Source organism: Octopus bimaculoides, chromosome 2, assembly GCF_046866305.1.
Source record: "Octopus bimaculoides isolate indiv1 chromosome 2, ASM4686630v1, whole genome shotgun sequence".
Lineage (NCBI taxonomy): Eukaryota > Metazoa > Mollusca > Cephalopoda > Octopoda > Octopodidae > Octopus > Octopus bimaculoides.
In genome coordinates, this window is record NC_142929.1 from 135077022 (window position 1) to 135103295 (window position 26274).

Here is a 26274-nt window from a genome sequence, read left to right on the forward strand (position 1 = left end):
AATGTTGATGACGATGATTATCGATATGACAGTGATGATGATGGTGATTTTGGACATGACAGTGATGATGATGATGATGTTTATGATTATGATGACATAATGGAAAAGAATTCAAGGTACCAGCATAAGTTATGGCTGTACTATTGATTACGTTTCCGTAGGTTGCCAGACACACTGCTACTTCTTCACTGTTAATAAACTACTAACAATACAGTCTCATTATATAATAATCGAAATAAAAAAAGAAGGGAGGGGGGTCTCAATTGTTAGTTTGATATGCTTTATTGGCAGAAGTCATTATTCTTCGAATAATGAACATTTCTCACAATTATTAAGAGCATTTTAACTACCTCACTTCTTTCTTTCACTCTCTCTTTCTCTCTCACTCATAAAAAAATTTCAATCTACAAAATGTCGGTGTAAATTGTAAAATAATAATAATAATAATAATAATTTTGGAGTTATATATCTATATCTTAGCACAATGAAATAATAGTTTCTTACACAGATATCAATCACTCGATTAATAGAGTAGAGTGTCTAACTGTGAATGCACAAGTTCAAATTTTGGCTGAACACAATTTCCATTCCCATTGCGTTAATTTCTATGTAGAAAGGGGTGAACATTACAACATCCTATTCCTAATCTAAAAGTAAAACCTTGTGACTATGATTTATGAGACAGGAACTAAATCTAAAATTTGTCACAGGAGAATGAAACGAGAAGTTGCAATTTTCCAATGCGTCAGCAAAGTTAATGAAATCATTTAAACAAAGATATCGTATATATCCAGGTTTTAGAATAGGTATAACATTATACACTTGTATGTTGTAAGAGGCAACAGGGGAGTCATCTGACCATAAAACACTGCTTTAAAATGGGGTCCATTATGAATTTGTCATGGGTTCTGCAAAGGTAACTCTTATTTTATTAAGAAAAACTGCCTTGAAATGTTTGTCATTCAGACATTCAGAGTTGACCTGGTAAATAATGGAGGATTAAAATAAAGATTAACCATTAGACTACTGCACTTAAACAACTATGCTTTTCCTGGCAGACAAAATCCAATGACTTAAAGTGGAACATGACTTCAACCAGCATACCAACATAAAGGCGCACAAAATGTGTGCCTTAAATGCCATAAAATAATTAATTATTTACACTTTGTTGAATTACAAAATCCTTTTCAAGGGAGACAAAGTTGCAATTGATAAAGGGGATCCCACTAAATTACTTGTATTATGTTCACTCAGAAGGAGCAAAGTCAACATTGAATAAATAAACATGTGATACCAAAACTAAATGAGACAAATATTTAGTGTAGGCTAAACTGTTGCAAAAGATTTCTCATTCTTGTTTCTGTTAGGGAGGAAACACATAAATATTCATGTGGTTATCTTTTACTTTCATGTCAGTTCTGATTGAATAGACAACAAAACGATAATTATTTTAAGCCCTTTCTCTCTACTGAAGTGGGTTTTTAGCCTTGTGGACCTCGTAATGAACTCATCATGGCTGCCTATTTGAGCAAATGTTTTACAACCAAATACTAACTCCGCTCCCTCTTAAAACATGCAGGGATCTGGTGCTTTTATTCAGAAACCTGGATATACACACTATTTCTGACCAAGCAAGTCTATAATCACAAATGTTTCTGCTGTAAATCACCCCACTTTTATTTTCTCAGACACAGTGGAACTTGGGCTCCATTGTTCAATGTGTTTGTCTTTTTTTAAGACAGTTGGATATAACCTGAAAGATTTTGCTGTTGTTATCAGTAGGTTAAGTAATCACATACAGGCTCCCTGTTTGGCTTGAAATATTTATTTCATAGAGAGAGACAAAATAAATGAATTGAAGTAGAAGGAAAAACAAGACTGTGACAGCCAAAGCTTTCTTCAATGCATTGGCAATATAAATAAATAATTGTAACTAAAATTGTAATTAGATTGTCAATTTCTCTTGTTATTAAAGCACAAGGCCTCAGATTTACAGTGGAATAGATGAGAAATGTTGTAACATTCATGGGTTTGTCAAATCACTAATAGTGAATGACTTGTACCAACAATGAAGTTTCTATGTGGTTGTTTGATGTGTTAGAAATAGCAGCCTATAACCTTTAAAAAAAAAAGAAGGACACATTAGATAATGTGATGTATCACAGAGGGTAAAGTATACAATGCTTGAAAAAGAGGGATAGTCATGGCTGGAATGCTTTTGATCATGGGTTAGATTGATCAAGACTAATCAACAATAACAGCAATGGGTGTGCAAATTGAAATAGCTACAACAAAGTATCACAATTGGGTCACAGATTTGACCCATTAGATTGGGGATCAACTCTAGGTTAAAATGTTGGTTTGTAATAAAGATTAGCTTTGTAAGAAAGACAACTATATTTGATTGAATGAATAAAAGCACACCTGTATATTTCATTAACCTCACAGGGGTAAAATTTCTGCCTAAGGGTAAGGGGATTGAAACACTAAAACCTAAAGAGATGAACTAAATATATATAGAAACCTACAGTCATATTTATGACCCCCATCCTTTCAACAGAATAAATAATAGGTTATTTTGATTAAGTATAGGTAAATTTTCAGGGAAGTAAAGTCAACTGAATTGATAACTATTACTTATTTTACTGATGTCTCAGATTGGTTGACAAAGCTGGTCCTTGCAGAATTTACAACCCACCTCAGTTCTACAATACAAACTTCTGGTTTTAAAGTGATCTAAATTAAAACCATCCATCAAAATTTCATGTTAATTTTTATGTTCCAAGCACTAGCTTAATAATAACAAAGTTATTTTACTATTCAGCAAAATAACTCAATCTTCAATATCCTCAAAATTAATTGAAACAAAGACTGTGTTTTCAACAGGAAAATGGAGTCAGAAGAATTAAACACAAAACCAAAACTAAATGCTATTTTGCATTTTCTTTTATCCCTCTACAGTATCTGTTATATCGACTTCAATATACAGCTCTGAATATTAAGAACATCAATACATACAGACACATACAAACATGCTTGAATGAGAGGAATGAAAATAAAATAAAAATACACAGTGACTTAATAAAGAACATAAATGTATCCTTCTATTTTTGTTTTTGAAGTTGTCAAAGAAATCTACTTACTGTCTTCAACATAACAAGGAAGCCCATTCAACTTCATCAAACGAGCAACCAAACTTTCAAGCTTCTGACTTGAAGGAATGGTTATATTGGCACACATTGTTGACTCAGATGCCCCATTGGAATACACAAATTTGAACTGTTTTTCAATAGTCCGATGCATGTTTCTGGAAAAAGAAAAAAAGCAATGTTAAAAGAAAATTAAAACAAACATAAATATAAATTTGAAAGAAACACAAAATTACAGAGGCTGAGTTTCCTTTCCAATGCTAGAAAACCCTTCAGATTTGAAAAGTAGCTGACACATAAGAATGTAACTAAGTTCATTACAGTACTATTGCTCACATATCTAGGATGTAACCCTACACACCTAGCAGAAGATAAATGTTCTGAAAATATAAAAAAATACCAACTCATTTGACAAATCTCAACCACAGGTACTTAGGATCCTTATGGTTTGCCTTACCTAAGTTGATTTCAAAATGTAGCAAGAATGAATGTATCAGTAGTAGAGGAGGTAATGAAAATATGTCTCAACAATATGCCTGTGGTTATAGTGTACCCCCCACCATCATTGTCTAACATCCATTTTCTATGCTGGTATGGTTTGGATGGTTTGATAAGAACTGTCAAGCCACAAGACTGCATCAAGCTGTGATGTCTGCTTAGGTTTCTACAGCTGGATAGTCTTCCTAATAGCAACCACTTCACAGAATGTACAGAGTGTTTTTTTATATATATATATATGTATATAATCAATATAAGACTTAATTTATTAAACAAAATTCAATAAATTTCATCAAATAAATGAAATGAAGTAGATTAGATGCTAAAATGGATTTTCCTTGTATTTCATATTCCCAGACAATTGTTTCGAACAAAAAGACCAAGATTTTCATAAAGAGAACATCATAAAGGTCGAATGTGTACTCTTCAGTAGGTGAGATTTAAAGAAAATAAAAATAATCATAGAAATTTTTCTTAGTTACAAATTGACCTCTAGGACTTATTCTTTGTAAGCCTAGTACTTATTCTATCGATCTCTTTTACTGAACCGCTAAGTTATGGGAACATAAACACACCAACATCGGTTGTCAAGTGATAGTGGGGGGACAAACACAGACACAAACATATACACACACATACATACATATATATATAACGAGCTTCTTTCAGTTTCCGTCTACCAAATCCACTCACAAGGCTTTGGTTGGCCTGAAGCTATAGTAAAAGGCACTTGCCCAAGGTACCACGCAGTGGGAATGAACCCGGAACCATGTAGTTGGTAAGCAAGCTACTTACCACACAGCCATGCCTGCACCTATCTATCTATCTATCTCTCTCTCTCTCTCTCTCTCTATATATATATATATATACATACATGCACACATGATGGGTTTCTTTCAGTTTTCACCTTCCAAATCCATTCACAAGGCTTGGTTGGTTTGGGGCTATAGTAGAAGACTGCATAGCCCAAGGTGCTATCCAGTGGGACTGAACCCAAAACCATGTAGATAAGAAGTAAACTTCAGTAACTACACAGCCAATTATTGATATCTTTTTATATAGGCACTCAACCTCATACATTGAATGTCTTTAGCTGAGAATTGAAACTGGGTTATGGTTTTTGTTTACCTGCTACTAACTTCTACTGAATTATGTTTCAATCTGCCTGGCATATGACTATTGATAACCAATAACGGTTCTGATTATATTATTGCATAACTTAATTCCAGTTCCTAACTGGAATAATTTTATTTCATGAAATACATGAACATCATAAGATTCTATTTACATAAAAAAAAAAAAAAATGATTTCATACCCTCACAGAATAGTTACCAATGGCATCATAGATTTAGCCAAATAAAGCAAAATGTAGGTTCTGAAACAATTTCACATGATACAATGAATAACATTGTAATTAAAATAATTTTTACAATATCTTATTTTTGATTTTAATTAAAATTCAAGATTTACTTTTAAAACTGTGCTTTTTATTTTTTTTTAATTTGAGCATTATGTTTAACATGTTTTATTCCAATCTATATTTCATTAATGAATTATTTCAGATTTCTATTAGGTATATTGCTATATATATTTTTTACCTCTGTATTTCTACATCTCCAAAAGAAAAAAAGTATTCTGACAAACAACAGTTTTGTTTGTAACATAACAAATTAAGCTAAATAAAATAAAATAAAAGAAAAAAGCAAACAAGTCATTTATGGCAGGTGAGCTAGTGAAACTTTAATTGGAAGATGACAGATTTGAAACAAAATCAGGTGAAAGATAACAACAAAGACAAAAAGGAGGCATTCAAATTGTCTTTGCAATAATTGTAGGTCGCAATCCAAATAATTTCACATCTTGTGCATTTTTATTTATTCTTGTTTCTTTCAACTTACAAAATCTATACAGAGTGGAATACCATCACCACCGCCGCTGCCACCATATACAAGTACGTAATCATTGTGGTTTGTTAATATTACTGTCCTAGACAAGAATTTATTTGATTCCTTTCTTCTAGGCTAGTGTCAAGCTGACACAGTTTTCTGTAGGCAGTGAAGAAGCTAGAAAGCTTTAAGAATATTTATTCTCTGTATCATTCCAATTTTAGTATGTATACTGCAGAAGCAAGTATAGAAAGCTTTAAGTATAATCACAGTTCGACAGTGAGATTTTATGATCTCACCGAGATACTCCAACAGGAAAGCTGACAAGTTAAATAGGTGATGACAATAAATGTTATATACATAATGATCTTAGGCGTCATATTTTTTTTTGAAGTTATTTTAGAGGTTTTACAGATATATTGAGAAGATAGCTTTAAACTATTTCAACATTAGCATATGTGTGTGTGTGTCTATAAACTGGAAATTTTTTAAATATTTATTACAGTAACGAGTCTGGTCTGGGTTAGGGTGTACAAAGTCCATGAACACTACCTTTCCTCTTCTGACTAATTAACGATTTCTAATGTAGACAGGTCACGCAATTAGTGGAAACGAATGTAATTGATTTGATCAGCCCCAGTACTTGACTGGTACTTTAATCTATCACCCTTAGAAGGCATACTTGACTGATTAATTAACTACTACTACTACTACTACTACTACTACTACTACCACTACCACCACTACCACCACCACCACCACCACCACCACCACCTCCACCACCATCAATAATAAGGATAATCCTTTCTACTATAGGCACAAGGCCTGAAATTTTGGGAGAGGGGACTAATCGATTACATTGACTTCAGTGAGTAACTGGTACTTAATTTATCAACCCCAAAAGGATGAAATGCAAAGTCAACCCCAGATGAAAAGCCTCTAAACATTTCATCCAGCATGCTAATGATTCTGCCAGCCTGCCACCTTAAAAATAATAATAATAATAATAATAATCTTTTCTATTATAGACACAAGACCTGAAATTTGTGGGGAGGTGGAGTAAGTCGATTACATCGACTCCAGTGCGTAACTGGTACTTATTTAATCGACCCCTGAAAGGATGGAAGGCAAAGTCGACCTCGGCAGAACTTGAACTCAGAACGTAGTAGCAGAGGAAATACTACTAAGCATTTCGCCTGACGTGCTAATGATTCTGCCAGCTCGCCACCTTTGAATATTATTATTATTCATAATAATAATAATAATAATAATAATAATGCAACTTAGAAATATCTATATATAACATACAGAAAATAGCATTGCTAGGCACCACATACAACTTTAAATATAGTAAAAACATAACAGTACTATAACAAACCACAGCTCATCCTAGGGTGCACTGAGCTGCACTTTGTAGTGCAGTGAAGTACTATAAAAATAAGACAACTGAATGATCATGGTAATAAATTTCTTTGATATCCACTCTTGTATCACATATGTGCAATACCATATTATAGTAGAGTAGATATCAAAGAAATTGAGAAAATTGCAAAATATTAGGAGCTAGCCAGAGAAATGGAGAGAATGTAGAACACAAAAGCGACAGTTGTTCCTGAGGTAATTGGTACACTTGGTACAACGCTCAAACTGACCTAAGAGGCTGAAGGATATTGGAACTAGTCTTAACACCAACTTGAACTTCTAACTTGTTGTTTCTGGGTGAGACTTGGAGTCAACTTGTACAAATACAAAGCAAAAGGTAAACATACAATAATAATAATGATAATAATAATAATAATGATGATGATAATAATAAAGGTTTCAAATTTTGACACAAGACCAGCAATTTCAGAAGAGGGACCTCAGTGCTCAACTTTTACTTATATTATCGACCCTGAAAGGATAAAAAGCAAAGTTGACTGCGATGGAATTTGAACTTAGAACCTAAGGACAGACGAAACGCCGCTATGCATTTTGCCCAGCATGCTAATAATTTTGCCCGCTCGCCACCTTAATAGCAAAAATAATAATAATAATAATAATAATAATGATAGCTGTACTTGAGTGGCTAAAAGATGATCGAAAGATGAATAAGTTGATGTAGTAACAGTTGGTAAGGAATTGTGAGCCTGATGTCATGTGCACTTACCTCTCAGGCTCCCTTTTGACTTGTGAATAGCAAATTTAAAGAAAGACTTTCAAATCCAGTGGGGTTTTTTTTGTCAAGAGAGAGGGTAGTGCCCAAGAACCTTTACAGGGCCTCCATGACTGGTGAAAGAGGAGATAGTATTCTCAAATTAGAGATCTGAGCTGAATGCTTGCAACAGACTAGGCTCCACTACAAGCACCAAAGGTGCCAGGTGGTGGTATTAAACCAGGTGATGGATGAAGTCTATCACCAAAGTAAGCCAAGGCAGGCTTGAACACAGAACTGAAAGAACTGGAACAAATAAAGCAAATTATCTGGCCTGATGTTCTTAGATTTCTGCCAATTCACTGCTCTGGGCTGGTACTTTTTTTATTGACTCCTAAAGGATGAAAGGCCAAGTCAACCTTGGCAAGATTTGAACTTAGAGCACAGAGGGTTAAAACAAATACTTCAAGGTATTCTATCTGATGTTCTAACAACTCTGCCAATTTGGTATTTATATGCTTGAGCTTATAGATTTCCTTCAACTAAATGCCAACATAATAACTGATATAAACTGGCACTCCACTGGTTACAACAATGGGGCTTCCAGTTGATCCGATCAATGGAACAGCTTGTGTGTGAAATTAACATGCAAGTGGCTGAGCACTCCACAGACACACATACCCTTAACATAGCTCTCAGGGAGACTCAGTGTGACACAGAATATGACAAGGCTGGCCCTTTGAATTACAGGTGCAACTCATTTTTACCAGCTGAATGGACAAGAGCAATTTGAAATAAAGTGTCTTACCCAAGCACATGACAAACTGCTAGGAATCAAACTCATGACCTTATAATTATAATCTGAATACCCTAACCATTAAGTCATGTGTCTTCAGAGCAATAGGATGATGTCCATCTTTTTCATTACCCCTGCCATTGTTAGGGTATTAGATACATGTCTAAGGAACAAGCAGTGAAATCAACTGCAAAATGAAATTCTTAACCACATACACCTCCATATATGGAATAAATTTCACAGAAAAAGTCTTAGGACCCCCTTCAGTCATGACTGACCATGGGATTGCACCTAGAAAGTTGCCCTCCCAGGCACAAGTCCGGGCAAGGTTGTTTATGGAATACCAGCAGTTGCCCATGCATACCGGCCTCCCCTCTCCATGCCACCAGTGTTATCCAAGGGAAAGGCAAAGGCCAATACAGCTTGGCAACTCTGACGTCGTAACTCATTTCTAAACTGGAGCAACGTGAAATAAAGTGTCTTGCTCAAGAACACAACACACAGCCCGGTCCGGGATTCGAACTCACAACCTCACGATAGTAAGCTCGACGCTCTATTCACTAAGCCATGTGCCTTCATACAGAAAAAGTATTGCTCTCTAAACAAAGTATTTATACAAAAGCTTGAATTTCAGATTCCTTTAACTGAATGCTAGCATATGAAAACTTGTAACAGTTCACACATAGGTCTAGGTATATCTGGAGCACATATAGAGCCTTGCAGCTGTGCCATATACAGGAAATGACAATGTCACTAGGCGTTTAAGTATAAAATACCCAATAGTTACCAACGATTGCAGTTAGTTATTTTTGTATGAGATCCACTGTACTAAATGGGTTTGAAGTTTCGGTTACTTCAGACACAAGAACTGTATTATATTACACATACCTATACCAAATAAGAAAAAGCTGAAGTCTGTCAATTGCTGTTTACTTATTAATAGTTTCCATTTTATAAATTATGACAGCTTGTAAGAAATAGGAAATTTATCTGTTATTCACAACAGTGACAAAGTCTTAACAGTGTGCAAGCCATTAAGCCCACAGGTGTGTGGTGTAAGTAGTTAAAAAGTTATGTACAGAATCTTATTATATGGTAGGCTTCAATATCATCTTATAAATGGCACATGTGTGAATAACATCCATTTTTTCTTCAGCATATTTATAAGCAAGACACAAAATGTGAAAAGGATAAAAAGTGTGTCACTGAATTTGAGAATTCTTCAAACCGACAAAGTAGAACATATAATAAAATAGTTAGTATTCTCACACAGAATATTAACACTGTTGAAGCCATCTCCTAACATTTAGTGTATACATCACTCTTCTACGCACACATTCAAAGGCTGTAGAATGACTGAATTCATACAGAATCATTTTTTCTTTTACCTTTTACTTGTTTCAGTCATTTGACTGTGGCCATGCTGGGGTACCACCTTGGAAAAATTTTAGTCAAATAAATCGACCCCAGTACTTATTTTTTTTAAGCCTGATACTTACGGTCAGTCTCTTTTGCCAAACCGTTAAATTACAGGGACATAAACACACCAACACCACTTATCAAGCGGTGGTAAGGAAGACACACAGACATACATATATACATTGGGCAGCTTTCAGTTTCTGTCAACCAAATCCACCAATGAGGCCTTGGCCAGCCTGAGACGATAATAGAGATTAACAGAAATCCTCCATAATACACCATCATAAACATCAACAGAATACAGATTTCAGCTTTCACTATGTAGTCACAAAAATGTAAAATAACCCTGCTTTTGTAAAAATTATACATACATATGCTAAATATCCTAAGTGACAAAAACATTCTGCTTAAAGTAACAGCTAAATAACTCTCAACAAACACCTATCATATTTAAAATGGTGACCATATGAAGTGTTCTGCAAATTCTGCAAATCATAATAGTAAATAGTAATTTTTCTTTTAACATTTGCTATAGCGTTAAACTAATACATTCTTTTGTTGTTTACACCACCTGTCCTCGTCTGTTGTTGTTTTTTTCGTAAATTCTCCCATATATATATATATATATATGGAGTGGCTGTGTGGTAAGTAGCTTGCTTACTAACCACATGGTTTTGGGTTCAGTCCCACTGTGTGGCACCTTGGTCAAGTGTCTTCTGCTATAGCCTCAGGCCAACCAAAGCCTTGTGAGTGGATTTTGCAGACGAAAACTGAAAAAAGCCAGTCATATATATATATATATATATATATATATATATATATACATAGGAAAATGAAAAAAAGCCAGAATGCTGAACTGGAAGCATAATTTAATAAAGATTTTTTCTAACCGGTTTTCATTGCGATGAAGCAAATTATCAAGAAGAAGGAGAATGAAAATGTTTTTTTACAAAGAAGTACAAAAAAGTACTTTTTTGTAAAAAAACATTTTCATTCTCCTTCTTCTTGATAATTTGCTTCATCGCAATGAAAACCGGTTAGAAAAAATCTTTATTAAATTATGTTTCCAGTTCAGCATTCTGGCTTTTTTTCATTTTCCTATTATTTCTCCACGTGCGGTTAACACAACCCCACTATTTACTGACTTATATATATATATATATATATATATATATATATATATATATATATACATATGTATGTATGTGTGTGTATATGTTTGTCTTCCCCACCACATCGCTTAACAACTGATGCTGGTGTGTTTACATCCCTGTAACTTAGCGGTTTGGCAAAAGAGATTGATAGATAAATACTAGGCTAACAAACAATAAGTCTTGGAGTGGATTTGCTCAACTAAATGTGGTGCTCCAGCATGGCCACAGTCAAATGACTGAAACACGTAAAAGAATAAAAGAATATATATATATACTTTTTTTATAGAAACTGCAAAAACATCACAAAACTGTTTCTGTTTGTCAGACATTTGTGAGTCTTGGCCATTACTGTCCGACAAATGGAAATGTGTAACTCTGAGTAACAGCTTTGTGATGTTTTTGCAGCTTCAGTATTCAAGGACTACTTTTTTCCACCTTGTTTTGCAATTTGTGCTTACTTGTGTGTGTGTGTGTATATATATATATATATATATATAACACACATCATTAGGCGACACGCCATGCTTGAGGAGACCTATTGAGTCAAGTAAAATCAAGAATCAAATCACAATCAAAAATGGAAATTGTGGTTGTGGCCGATGCCAGTGCTGCCTGGCTGGCTTTTGTGCTGGTGATATGCAATAAGCACCATTCATGCGTGGGTCGTTGCCAATGCTGCCTGACTGGCTTCCTGTGCCGGTGACATGTTAAAAACACCATCCAAACATGGTCGATGCCAGCACCCCCACCTCAACTGGCTCCTGCGTCGGTAGCATGTAAAAAGCACCATCTGAACGTGGCAGATGCCAGTGCCACCTGAGTGGAATGTAAAAAGCACCTACTACATTCTTGGAGTGGTTGGCGTTAGGAAGGGCATCCAGCTGCAGAAACATTGCCAGAACAGATTGGAGCCTGGTGCAGCTTCCTGGCTTGCCAGTCTCCAGTCAAAACGTGAAACCCATGCCAGTGTGGAAAATGGACATTAAACGACCATGATGATGATGACGTCCATTCAACAGGATTCTTTCAGTTTCTGTCTCCAAAACCCAAAGACTCTGGCTAACCTGGGGCTATAGCAGAACACGCCCAAAGTGGAACTGAACGAGAAGCTATGTGGTTAGAAAGTAACCTTCTGGACTACACAGCAATGCAATAGTTATGGGTGTTTCTAACAAGCACAAGGCCTGAAATTTTGTAGGTAGGGGTTTAGTTGATTATAGTGATTCCAATACTTGAATGGTATTTTGTCTGTCTTTATGTTCTGAGTTCAAATTCCGCCGAGGTAGACTTTGCCTTTCATCCTTTTGGGGTTGATAAATTAAATACTAGTTGCATACTGGGGTCGATCTAATCGACTGGACCCTCCCCAAAAATTTCGGGCCTTGTGTCTAGAGTAGAAAAGAATACTTGAATGGTACTTTATTTTATTGACCCTGGAAGGATAACAGGCAAAATTGATCTCAGTGGAATTTCAACTCAGAATTGAATAATAATAAGGGAAATGATGCATTTTCTGTTTCATTTGGTACATCATCAATTTCTTTTCTATTCTAGGCACATGGCCTGAAATTTTTGGGGAGGGGGCCAGTCGATTAGATTGATCCCAGTAGCAACTGGTACTCAATTTGTTGACCCAGAAAGGATGAAAGGCAAAGTCAACCTCGGTGGAATTTGAACTCAGAACATAAAAAACAGACGATATACCGCTACGCATTTCGCTCAGCATGCTGATGTTTCTGCCAGCTAGCCGCCTTGGTACATCGTCAATATTACTATAAAAGTATTTTAGCTATTATTATTTGGCCTCGATTTAAATCTCATCCCAGCCATCACCACCCTCTTTTTGTTTTTCTACACATAGTAGGCCTGAAGTATATTATCCAAATAAACAGTGATTTGAGAGAGATTTGACTGCTATTTCCAGCATGTCAAATGGAAACATAGAGGTTTCCTGGTTAGCTCAGAGTGGTATAGTTAATTGTATCAGCTACAGGATATTACTGATATCTCTTTTATATATATATAGACTTCAAATATTTGATTGACACCTAATTTAAACTAAGAACATAGACAAGACGAAATAGTGCAAGTCAGTTAGTCTGATGTACAAGTATTTCTACTAACTCATTACCTTATGATAAGAGATTATGTGACACAAACTTCACACTTGTGATCTTGTATTGCAACAGGTAGCAGCTAAGTGGATAAATAATGGGTGTTGACATCTTAGTTGAAGAGTTAGGAGTTTGCATTCTGTCATATTTATGTGCAATGTTATGAATTTAGTAGGGGTGCGTGGGGGAAAAGCACTAGATACTTGGCTCCACCAAAATTAAATAGTATAGAGGTGAAGCAGATACGAAAAGATAAATTCAGCAAAAAATAGTTGAAATGCTTATTATACTGTGTGGTTGAGAAGCTGGCTTTCCAACAATGTGGTTTCATTTTCAATCTCAGTGCACAATATTTTTGGCAAGTGTCTTTTAACGTAGTCTTTGGCTGACCAACGCATTGTGAGTGAATTTGGTAGACAAAAACTGTGCAGAAGCCAATCGTGTGTGTGTGTGTTTGTCTCCTCATTTACTCCTTGCCAACACCAGTTCAGCAAAAGAGACAACAGAATAGGTACTAGAGACTTAAAAAATACGTCCTGAGGGTTGATTTATTCAACTAAAATCCTTCAAGGTGATGCCCCGCATGGCTGCAGTCCAATGACTAGAACAAGTAAATGATAAAAAAAATAAATAGATGTGATAGACAAAGAAAATCTATCAATAAAATATGATTAAAACCAATTGTGTCAAGGAATTTTTAATTAAAAAAATTTTTTTTTTGATACTTTGCTAACCATACAGACAATTTAGTATCCAGTGGCAATCTAGTAACCAGTATGAGAGCTCAGGTTTCGCTACCTAAAACAAGGAAGATAACAAGCAAATAGTGTATAAGCTGATTTCTGATATGCTTCTTTCTGAAGAATCTGTAGAGGCTGAAATATCCGATACCCTGCCCCCTACCTTGAATTACTTCTCTATTCAATTTGATTGGAATAGAGATTACAAACCACAGAAAAGAACCCTATGAGATAGGATGGTTCTTTCAGAGCATCTCCCTCACCATTCTTCAGAATGATGCATTGCTAGAAACAGAAAAACATCTGCAAGGTTTGCTGTAATTTATCTTTCAGTAGTCAGAATACATACTTGTGAAAAATTTAGTAGCCTTAGTGCTAAGGTAGTGCCAATATATTTAACACATACAGCACTAAAAAGTTAACTAGAAATAACATGAAGAAGGAGCAAAATGATATTCATGTTTAAATAATTCTATTTTCCTTTGCCAATAGATTTACAATCCTGTATATTTACTTACTGATTCTTCCATAACTAATTGACAGTTAGGGTGAAGGCTATCTTTGCTGATGAGGTCAGTATAACATCAAAACAAGTCTAAAATTATCTCCTGCATTTGCTGGCTTGACAGTAAAATTGAAGTAATACTAGTCATTGACTAATATGTTTTTTTTCCTTCACTACATGATTATTCCCAGTTAGCCTTTTAGATGCATTAAATATGTCAACACTAGCTTACCTATCCTTACTGCTACCTACTATGTAAACAAAACTGTCAAGTGATATTAGCAATGAATGCAAGTGATGCAATATTGACATGAAACTATCACACTAAACCCAGTGTTTAACAGTATTGTACATGTCTCCTTGCTGAGTATGTGGTAAATAAATAGATAGAAGCATCAACATTCTGTTTATAAACCATTATATTTGTTCAACCTTTTCAATAACCTTCTCGAAAACCTCAAAATATGTCTAATTTTTTCTTAATATCCTTGTTACCCTACTCCTCCAGTTCTCACTTCCGACAGCTGAGTAGATATGCTGAAATGAGTATTTACTAGTGGCATGGCAGCAATCCACATCAAAGCGAAGTTTGAATATTTTTGACAGACTAGACTGATATCTACATCACATAGCATTTTTAAAAGAATCTCTCAGTGACATGATTAAACACAAGATTGCATGGTTGTAGCTTATTTTTCTTTTTATTGAAAAGTAGACGCATTTTAACCAGCCACTTTCTTATGATATGTAAATGTCTCTCAAGCCTCAAGAGGCCTTTAGAGGAAGGTGTTACTCTAGTTTCTTGATACTAAGCAGATGAGAGATAAATTTCTACCTGGATAGGATATCAATCTTTCTCATGTGACATCTCTGGAGAGCCTAGTATCTATTCTCAATAGCTTGGTTGACAAAGATGAATAATATTGGTTTCAAATTTTGGCACAAGGCCAGAAAATTTGGGGGATGGGGTATGTTGATTACATCAATCTCAGTGCTCAACTGGTAATTATTTTATCAACCCCTGAAAGATGAAAAGAAAAGTCAACCTCAGCAGAATTTGAAAGATGAACAATATTAAGTGAATTTTATTAAAGGAATATAAAAGACAACAGGGGTGATTAAAACAAGTGAAAAATTAAGCCAATCACATAACAGGATGGGTCCTCTTAATGGGTTCTTACAGTTTTCACCTACAAAATTTCACTTCCAAGGCTACAACCAAAATCCACAAAACTGAACCCCAAACTATGGAACACACTGCATCCATGTTATATCTATACCATATATTCTTATATTTTAATAGTCTGTGCTTCTATAAGTTTGTGAACTCCTTTTGGCCCAACTGATCCCTTTCTCTCATGACCTCTATTGTATCTAATTTTCTAAACCCCATAACAAATACTTGGTTCAACTTGGAACTGAATTTTGCTACACTTTCCTCCTATTTCAGATGCATCTTTAACCATCATGGGTTTCCAACGTTTCTGTGATCTCATGACATTATCTCCCCTATACTTAAGGTATGCAACACTTTACAAACCCAATATCATCATCATCATCATCATTTAATGTCTGTTCTCCATACTGAATAATAAGCTTAAGCTTAAAATCTCTCAATACTCTTCACTAATGTGTGCGACATTCAAACTAGGTCAGTGTTTCTCAAACAGGATTCCATGAAATAAAAAAAATTAAAAAAATAATTCCACAAGATGAAGGATCTTCTAAGGAAATCTATCCAAAAATAATTTTATGAAAAAAAAAAAAACAGTATTTACCATTTCAAAAGCTATTGTGTGTGTGAATTATTTTATATGAATAAATTTTCTCATTAAAACAATTTTTGTCTCATTTAATGCCTTATTAAATAACGGTGGTGGGATCATTCATAAAATAATGATACGGGTTCTGTAAATTTTGGAAGTTCCATTGCCAAAAACAGGTATCATGATACCTTGGTCTGAAACCATAGCTGTAAAGAATTAAAATATTGATTTCGAATTTTGGCACAAGGCCAGCAATTTCAGGGAAGGGAGCAAGTCAATTACATTGACCCCAGTGCCCAACTGGTACTTATTTTATCACCCGTGAAGGGATGAAAGACAAAATTGAACTCAACAGAATTTGAACTCAGAAAGTAAAGACAAATAAAATTCCACTAAGCATTTTGCCCAGCATGCTAACAATTCCACCAGTTTATCACCTTACAATTACAATAAATATTAACTTCACTATCATAATATAGTCTTTCAGATACCACAGTCTAAGCTCACCAATTGTGTTGCTGTTCTTTATACTGACAAACACAGAAAAAGAAAACAAAACACAAAAACAAGCTTTGTGCTTTGAGTCAATAAAAGAAGTAAAAGAGAATTACTGCATGATACATAAATGACTTTACTGATTAAGTGTAAGAGTAATTATATAAGAAGAAATATAATCAACATAAAACCCTAGTATCTTACTGATATTCATTTTTATTGATCCTGCTGAGTTGCAAAGCAAAATTAGCGTGCAACAGAATTTCAATGCATTATAGTAAAGCATCTTTTTTCATTGCAGATTGCTGACTGCACCAAATTTACTGCTTGATATATTTTACACGAAATTTCCACATATTCACCAATTTAGATTAGTTGTTAACAATGAACAACTCAATTCTATTTTGGGGTTTTGAATGAAATTAAATGATTTTGAAATATCATATACAGTACTGTCATCACCACCACCAGCTCCACTTTCAGTTAAAATACTCAATGCATCTAAATAATAATATCAAGAAGGAATCTGCACTGTTTACACTGAACTGGTAAAAAGGAAAAAAAATTATTTAGACACCATTGTGAGTTAAAAATATATGACAACTACTTTAACTGCCCCCCCCCCTCTCCTGTCTCTCAGAACTACAGGGTAGTTTATGTAATAATGTTAATAAATAAACCAATAATATAATTCTTTTATGCAAGCAAGGCTGGATAAATGAAATACTTGATCAACCTTTCCTAGTTAGAGCTATCCAACAATGGGTGATCAACTCAACTTATATAAAAAGCAAAAGGGTTCTGATAACTGTAGTTGTCTCTTTCTAGTAGTTCTACTACTGCTATTATTAATATTTTTATAAGCTACATTCATGTCTTAATGATGTGTTTGTTTATCAAAGATTCCAATTTTAAAACATGCTGGCATTTAAAAAGACTTAATCAAAAAAGTCCTTCTTGAACCATGATACTGGCAAATTATATTATATTCATCGTTCAATCCATACACACATACACATGTGCATGTATACAAATATCTATAATGTTAAAAATAATAGTTTTTACATACATGACAACAGAGAACATTAAATGAAGGACTCAAAACAGGTGCAGTTAAATATCTATAATTTGGCTGACTGTAACTTTGAAGTTGGAATAAGCAACCATTGGTGAAACTTCAGTTGCTGTCAACACACACACATACACACACTCCCATACACATATGTGGGTATATGTATGTACGCATGTATGCATGTATATATCTATGTGTGTATGCATGTATGTTTTCATGTATGCATGAATGTGTGTGTGCGGTTTTCTTTTGCAGATTCTTTTTCTCACCTTGGATGTGTTATTGATAATTCTCATCAGTTGATATTCCTGAGCCAGTCAGGGATTGAACCTGCAATTTTTATTTTTACAATCATATTTGCTTTCCTACCACAAGTCAATTATTCTGCAGGACAATAGTACTATCATTTTAAGGTGCAAAAAAAAAAAAAAACGCAGATAATAAATATTATTTGTGTGTGTGTGTGTGTGTGTTTATGAAGATGATGATTGTGTGTGTGTGTGTGTGTGTGTGTGTGTGTAGCCTAGTAGTTAGGTGTTGCACTAACCACTATCAGATTGTGAGTTTGATTCTCAAATCAGGCAGCGTGTTGTGTTCTTGAACAAAATACTTCATTTCACATTGCTCCAGTCCACTTAGCCGTAAATAGGTAGCTGCAACGGAATACCCTCCCTATCAGGAATAATGCCAGGTGTGTGTGTGTATATATATATATATAAAATTAGCGTACATTTATACACAAAAGAGGTGACCCTAACAAGACACCTTACGTGCATGTAAGGTGTCCTGTTAGGGTCACCTCTTTTGTGTATAAATGTACACTAATTTTATATGAATAATATGTTATCTATTGACTATTTTATGCATGCTAGCCACTGGTAGAAAATTTCTCTAATTTTCCTACCCTATATTTTCTCTCTCTCTCTCTCTCTCTCTCTCTCTCTCTCTCTATATATATATATATATATATATATATATATATATATATATATATATATATATATATATATATGCATATATATATACGAGCCCAGGTCAAACAGCCCAACCCATGAGAGCACAGACAATGGATGTTAAATGATGAGGACATAATATACCAATATATATATATAACATACTACATGTATTTGTAAATATATCCTTTTTTTGTGAGTAACACTTAACCATTTGAAGCTGTTTAATTTGTTCCACTTTACATGATTTACTTGATAAATTATCAATTTTTTTGTATCTGAAAATTCATTCTGCTGTCATCATTGTCTTATAATGCTCAACTAATGTTTTTATGTTCATAAATTCTGATGATTAAATTAATTCTCCCTTTTTTTCATTGGTAAATCTAATCAGTATATCTAATACACTACATGTCATCAATATGGATTCAATACACTATTTGTATATACATTTATTCCACTATTAATAATTCTACTTCATATATTATACTATATTCTAATGTTACCTGTTATATTCACATTACTGAGGCATGGCTGTGTGGTAAGAAGCTTGCTTCCCAACTTCATGATTCTGGATTTAGTCCCACTGCATGGCACCTTGGGTAAGTGTCTTCTACCATAGCCTTAGGCCAACCAAAGCCTTGTGAGTGGGTTTAGTAGACGGAAAGTGAAAGAAGCCCGTCATATACACAAGGTGTGGTGAATAAACTGTCGTCTAAATTACGCAAAAATGAAAATAACACTGACATCTCATTTTAACAGATATATTTACCAAAATCACATAAAAATATCTTGAAATACTATTCAACCATGGCCTCCAGACGACTTTGGAATTTCCTGCAACTCTTCTGGATGGTCTCCTTGCTTAAGTTGGTGAAAGCCACCATAATCTTTGCCTTCAGTTCATATTCGGTGTTAAAAAGTTTTGTTGATCTCTCGCTCAACTGCACCCCACATACAATAATTAAGGGGGTTGCCTCTGGGGAGTTGGGTGGCCAGATGATAGGAGTGATGTAGTTGCAGAAATTATCTGACAACCATGACTGGGTTCTCCTGCTTGTGTGGCTTGGAGTAGAGTCCTGTTTCCAGACATAGGGTCTTCCAGCAGCCATCCTCTTGACCCAGGACAGCACTACCTACTCCAGGCACTTGATGTGGGCCTCTGTGTTGAGTCTGAGGCCATGTGGGAGGATGACTTCAAACACCATGATATTGACTGGATGTTTGATTTTTATCACTCTCAGTACATGTCAGATTGCACTGTCTTCAGATTGACACCCAAACACTCCGACATGTTCATATTGGAGCTTCCAGCATGAATGCCAAGCAGTACAGGATGTCATTTCCAAATGGATCTTTTTTAAAACGGGGGCCACATTTTTCATTAACGAAACACTTTGAAACTTGGAACACTGGTAGAATGTGTCATATAAAACATCTTTTTCTCTTAGTCTTCTTTAAAAAAAAAGAAATCCATAAGCTATTCCATGTTAAAGTTGTCGTATTTCTGTAATTTCAACCAATCACTGACGTCCATTCAGCCGATATACATTAAGTGCCGACTACATAAACAAACGATTCTGAAACAATTAACCCTAACCCTAACCCTAGGGTTAGGGTTAGGGTTAAAGCAAATAAAACAAAGGTATGGAGATTAAATACGCTTTACATCGCTTAATCAGCCAAAGGAGTAAATATAAACAACTGAATACTTGTCAGTGATTGGTTGAAATTATCGAAATAAGACAATTTTTTACATGAAATAAATTCGAATACAAAAATATTTTTCTGTTCTACAACACAAAATAGATAAGTATACGAAGTTTGAAAGTCTTTCCGTACCAAAAACACTACGTAAAACATTAATGAAAAATGTGGCCCCCGTTTTAAAATAGATCCTTCCAAATTTCTGGCAGAGTGAATTACGCCATGGTGCTGTTTTTCTCACAGACAATGCTCAACTGACCCTACTATACTGTGTAGTTGACAAAATCAAAAATGAACAATGCGCATGTGCAAAATTAAAGATATAAAATGGCAACAATTTACCCATCACACCCTGTATATATATATGACGGGTTTATACATGTGTGTGTGTGTGTGTCTTTGTTGTCTGTGTCCTGTACCATTGCTTGATGACCAGTGCTGGTGTGTTTATATCCCCATAACTTAGCAATTCAGCAAAAGAGACTGGTAGAATAAGTACTAGGCTTAAAAAGAAAAAAGAAAAGAAGTACCAGGGTCAATTCATTCAACTAACAGTTCTTCAAAGCTGTGCCCCAGCATGGCTGCAGTCTAATGACTGAAACAAGTAAATGGCAAAAGGTAAATATCATGTATTCACCTTTAACTTATTTACTTATTACACTGTGAAAGGGGTCTCAGGGAGTAGTGTCCCCACTTTCCTAAGCTAGTTTTCCACTACATTTCTTAAAAATCATGGTAGAGGCCTTGGTCTCGGGACCACTGATGTCTAGAAGCTGAGGTTGGGGGTAAGCAAGGGCATGCTCCCCATAGAAAATCCAGCTCTAAAAAAGCCTCATGATAGCAAAGGATTATGGGCATCAGCCATCCCAAAGGTTGGGGTGGGCTGCACCTGCCTACCTCGGTTGCTATGGCATTGAGGTAGATCCGGCCACCCTCGTTAATGGGGGCAAAACCCGGATTTAAAACACTGGATGATTATGATGACTGCATGCATAGTATTTCTTGCTTTAAACATAACAAAAAAAAAAAAAAAATCAGAAATAATTTAAAATCATAGATTGAAGATTCATAAGGCCAAGATGTGCTGGTACCTCCTTAAGTCTATGCAAGAAATATTGTTCATCAGGAATTTTTGCAGTGAATGTGAATAATAATACTTATTAGGTACATTTCTAGTTTTTGCACAGAATGTGTCAAATATGCTGTAAATATGCAACTTATGCATAAACTAAACTTGCTCTTCCTTGAAAAACCTTCAGGAAATGCATGTAACCTGTTGGTAAGATCAGGTACCCATCTGTAAATATGCATATATTTTGGTAGTTTTGAATATGCATACATGTACAAGAGTGAAAATAAGCAGAGCATTTATTGTAGAAAATAACAATGCAGAATAATGAGTGAATCATTGACTAAACACATTGTACATAGTTAAAATTAATCAAACCTGTATAATATTTGGGAGAGTTAAGTATAATTTTCCTGTAATTTTGGCATTTCTATTTACAGCCTCATACCTCTCATTAGCAACTTTCATCATGAACATTTTTCAACAATTGGATATTCATACATATAAGCTAAAATGTTATAATTATCACAAACATTGGCGTCATCATTAATGGCTTGAGTACTCTATTATATTGTGTGTGTGTGTGTGTGTGTGTACACTTATCTATTTACAATCTGTCTCAATTTCTCTCTGACCCATGTAGGTACAGAAAAGTGGACATTGAATGTGTGCGAGTCTATGTATAGAGAGCTCATGTGTGTGTATAAGCTCATGCATGTGTGTGTGAGCTTGTGTGTGTGTGATCATCATTTTAACATCTACTTTTCCATGCAGGAATTATATATCCCCTGCTATGTGTCACTATCTTTGTATGAAGACACTTACATGAATGCAAATGACAATTTCCATGCTAGTATGAAATGAGAGCTCGCACTTTAAAGACAGCAGAAATTTCTGTTGATGCCATAATAACAGACACACGTCTTTGAACAGTTACATTTGCAAAAGAAGTCACACAAGCTTACCTGCAGATATGCACTATAGTCACCTAGATAAATTTGAATGTACACAGATACAGCTAAAAATTTTTTTTTCTTTTTTGTTGTCTGGGAATAACTTACTTAAGTAGCATTAAGATAAATGAAATTACTAATGAATCAAAGGAATTTTAAAATAATTCACATCTGTAAAATAATAGTTATGGAAAAATAATTAAGAATTTAGTGACACATTTAGAAGAACTGAGTTTTACTGAATTAATTATATTGAAAAAAAAATATATAAATAAAATTATATGTTTGTGGAAATAATTAACCAACAGTTAATTACTTTACAGTTTCAGATTAAGGTAAGAATATTAGATAAATTTTTAATGTGAAAGAAAATGAATTGCAATGTCTTATTTCCTATGTCACTGAACCTGCTAGAAATAGCAGCCAAGTATCCTTCAAATCACCCCCACCACCATTTTCTATAAAAAAAGAAACATTGCAAGATGTAGTTATGGATACTCTATGTATGGAAACCTGGTCATAGTTGGAACATTTCTGAAAATGAGTTAAAATACAATAACATAATTGTAATAAACCAAATCAAACATAAAACAAAAGTATTGAAAATTAAAGAACAGCTGAACACTGGAGGAAAAAAATGGACTCTAACAACTTCCAGCCATGACTGTCACTACCTCTACACAACCAATCTCCTCAATACACTGAGGCATATCTGCAACACCTCAGAAAAGTATTACAAATCTATATTTTCTCTCTCTCTCCAAAGTCACCCCTTCTCCATTAAAAATGGCTTAAAATTTTAACACACAGCCAACAATTTTTAAGGGAGAGACTAAGTAAATTACAGCAACCCCAGTATTTAACTGGTACTTATTTTATTTACCCTATAACAATGAAAGGCAAAATTAACCTTGATAATGATTATGACAATGATAATGGTTTCAAATTTTGGCACAAGGCCAGCAATTCTGAGGGGAATGGGTCAGCTGATTACATCGACTCCAGTATTGAATGGTACTGTACTCCAAAAGGATGAAGGGCAAAGTTGACCTTAACAGGATTTGAACTCAGAATGCTAAGAGCCAGAAGATAGATGGATGGATGGATAGATAAATGGATGGATACAGATATGCAGCAACATCAATAACTTTATTAGCCCCACAACATCCACCACCAAACATTGTGATAGGATGCACACCATTAGGCATACAGAAGAATGGTAACTATCATGCTCCAACAGAATCCATCACAGCTAGCCCCACAGTGGCCATCCTTCCAGAACATGAAGGCATACAGAACATAAACTCAAATAAACAAAAATATTTGATGTTTGAGTATATAAAAATAAATAAAATAATGATGCAACTCAACTGAAGCTATCTAAGGCTGTTCACAGAATGTCATTTACACTTAAATACTACAATGTCAAATATACAAACTGAAAGGAAACGAGAATGTGACAATGGGAAAAAAAAAGTTGTTTCTAGAACATATTTAGAAGTGGATTTTCATTCATAAACCACATAAGATGATCAAAAGCAGCCTGCAATGTAGCACAGATGAAACTAGTTAAAAAAATAAATATCTATATCAGGGTATGTGAGATTTAGGAAAACACTAAGATTTTGAAGTAATCACAATCAACTGGTTTTCAAATGGTGCACTCTCAGAGTTATTGAATAGTATTTAAAACTTGATATTCAAATATAATTACTTTTTACCTTTTACATGGTTCAATCATTAGACTGGTCATACTGGGGCAATGCTCTGAAGGTTTTAGTCAAACAAATCAGCCTTGCTAAACCATTAAACCATGAGGAGACAGACACAAATATAGGTAAGCATATATACAATGGGCTTCTTTCAGTTTCCATCTACCAAACCCACTCAGAAAACTTTAATTGGCTTGCAGTTATAGTAGAAGACACTTGCCCTAGGTGCCATGCAATGGGACTGAACCCCAAACCATGTGGACCGGATGCAAACTTCTTACCACACAGACATGTCTGCACTTAATTAGCAATAAATTTGACATTGATCTATAGTATCAATGAAATGGTATTCATTAGTGCCTTTACATAGGTCTGATTGGGTTCTCACTACTGAATTTCACTCAAAACACTGTGTTTTTCTGTGCATCCTTGTCTTTACATTGTGTAATGGTTGTAAACAAGCATCAGTGCTATGCAAGCAAGGTTTTCCATTTCCAGTCTTCCCTGAAAAACATGTCTGAATTGCTTGGAGATAGGTATGGGTTGGTGTCAGGAAAGGCATCTGGCCATAGACAGTCAGCCTCAGCAGATTCCATCTGACAGAATTCTCATTTAACATTCAATTCTCCATGAAAGAATGGAGAATTGGATGATAAGTAATAATGATGATGAAGGCTTTGTTTGACCGAATGTTATAGGATTGAATCCAAAACTACACAGGGTGTCAAGCAAACTTCTTAACCATACACAAACCAATGAACCACTAATCTGTTAAATAGTAATTTACTGCTTATAGCATTAAGCTGTGTGTACCACATTTACACCTAGATTAAGAGAGAGATCAAGAGAGAGCTATTAAGAACAAAGTCTTTTAGTCAGGTACAGTTCATATTATCAAAAGGAATATTGGAACTTGCTACCCTTTAATCCAGCTGCCCACATCACAAACCAGTCATATGTGACTCAATAAACATGTTACTTTGCAAATAGTCAATATAAAATGCTTGAATTGAGTAGACATAAGTGAAGGAGTAAGTGGATATCACCTAACATATGATGAGTTTTCTAAGCCCTTTGATTTGCCATATCATTTCTTGAAGACAATAAGATTAATATAAAAACAATTTTAAAATTAACATTCAAAAACCTTGAGATGGTTGTTGTACAATATCAGTGTTTTGTAAAGAATGTATTGACTTGCACAATTCTACTAATTTTCTCAAAGATCAGTTGTTCTGATAGACTTATATATTTAGTTACTCAACAGGGTGTGTAGCTTGCAGAGCAACGAGTCTCTCCAGGTTGAGATGTTACTGCTCCATACTAACAGATTAGAGCTACATTACAGACGTGATTAGAATGTTGCAGAAGAGTATAGCAAGACAGATTCTTCAAACTGAACCAACCATCAGAAGACCTGGGGTAGATCAAGAATGAGATACCTGGATAATATCCACAGTCTCAGTTGGTCATGCTTGAAAATACAGCTGGAAAATGTAATGACGGTTGCTTCTGCTAGAACCCTATGAAGGAGGTGTCCAAGAACTCTACCCCCAGGAATAGTGGATTGAGAAAATAGATGGATAGTTATATATCCTCATAAGACTTCATGTCATTACACTGCCAAATGCTTGACTTTTTATTGATAAGGGATATACATCAATCATGTTCATTTGACTTGAAGAAGCGATGGAACAAAATTTATGACAGCATTTCCAAGGGAATGGAAAGTAGAGATGAACATTTGATAAAGTGAATCCCATTGAATCAGTAGCAGCAACTTTATTTTACAAATACTCTTTAGAAAAGCAATGAAAATATCTCTACAAGTTCCCATACTGAGAGGTTTGTAAGAGTCAGTGCTTATCTCTAGATCTATGCTGATAAGCAGATAAGAGATTCTGCCCCAACCCCAACACAATAAAATAGAATGTCAATGTATCAGACAGCAATTCTGGATCTGGTACCTATTTCTAATAGGTAGACGTTGTGACATTCATAGAATGATATGTCTTGCCTAAATATACAATAAAATGTCACTCAGATATTTGAATGAAACATATTCTTCCTCTTTCTCTCAGAGAGCTGAAGTCTTGTGCCTATGTAAGAAATCAATATAGTCAATAAGGTCAACTACAGACAACTTAGCCA

At 34.8% G+C, this 26274-nt stretch overlaps 1 protein-coding gene across 2 annotated transcripts in view; it reads right to left on the reverse strand.

The window, feature by feature from the left end:
• LOC106880132 (FERRY endosomal RAB5 effector complex subunit 3) overlaps positions 1 to 26274 on the reverse strand; it is a 147675-nt gene that overhangs the window by 115200 nt on the left and 6201 nt on the right. Inside the window, exons 2-3 of one of the 2 annotated variants that reach the window (XM_014929954.3) lie at positions 15232 to 15417; positions 3144 to 3307 (exon numbers count right to left, since the gene is read on the reverse strand). In XM_014929954.3, the coding sequence (XP_014785440.1) occupies positions 3144 to 3307; positions 15232 to 15257 (190 nt within the window). In that variant the 5' untranslated portion in view covers positions 15258 to 15417. The remainder of the gene's footprint in view (positions 1 to 3143; positions 3308 to 15231; positions 15418 to 26274) is intronic. The other variant, XM_014929955.3, reaches the window with a different exon arrangement.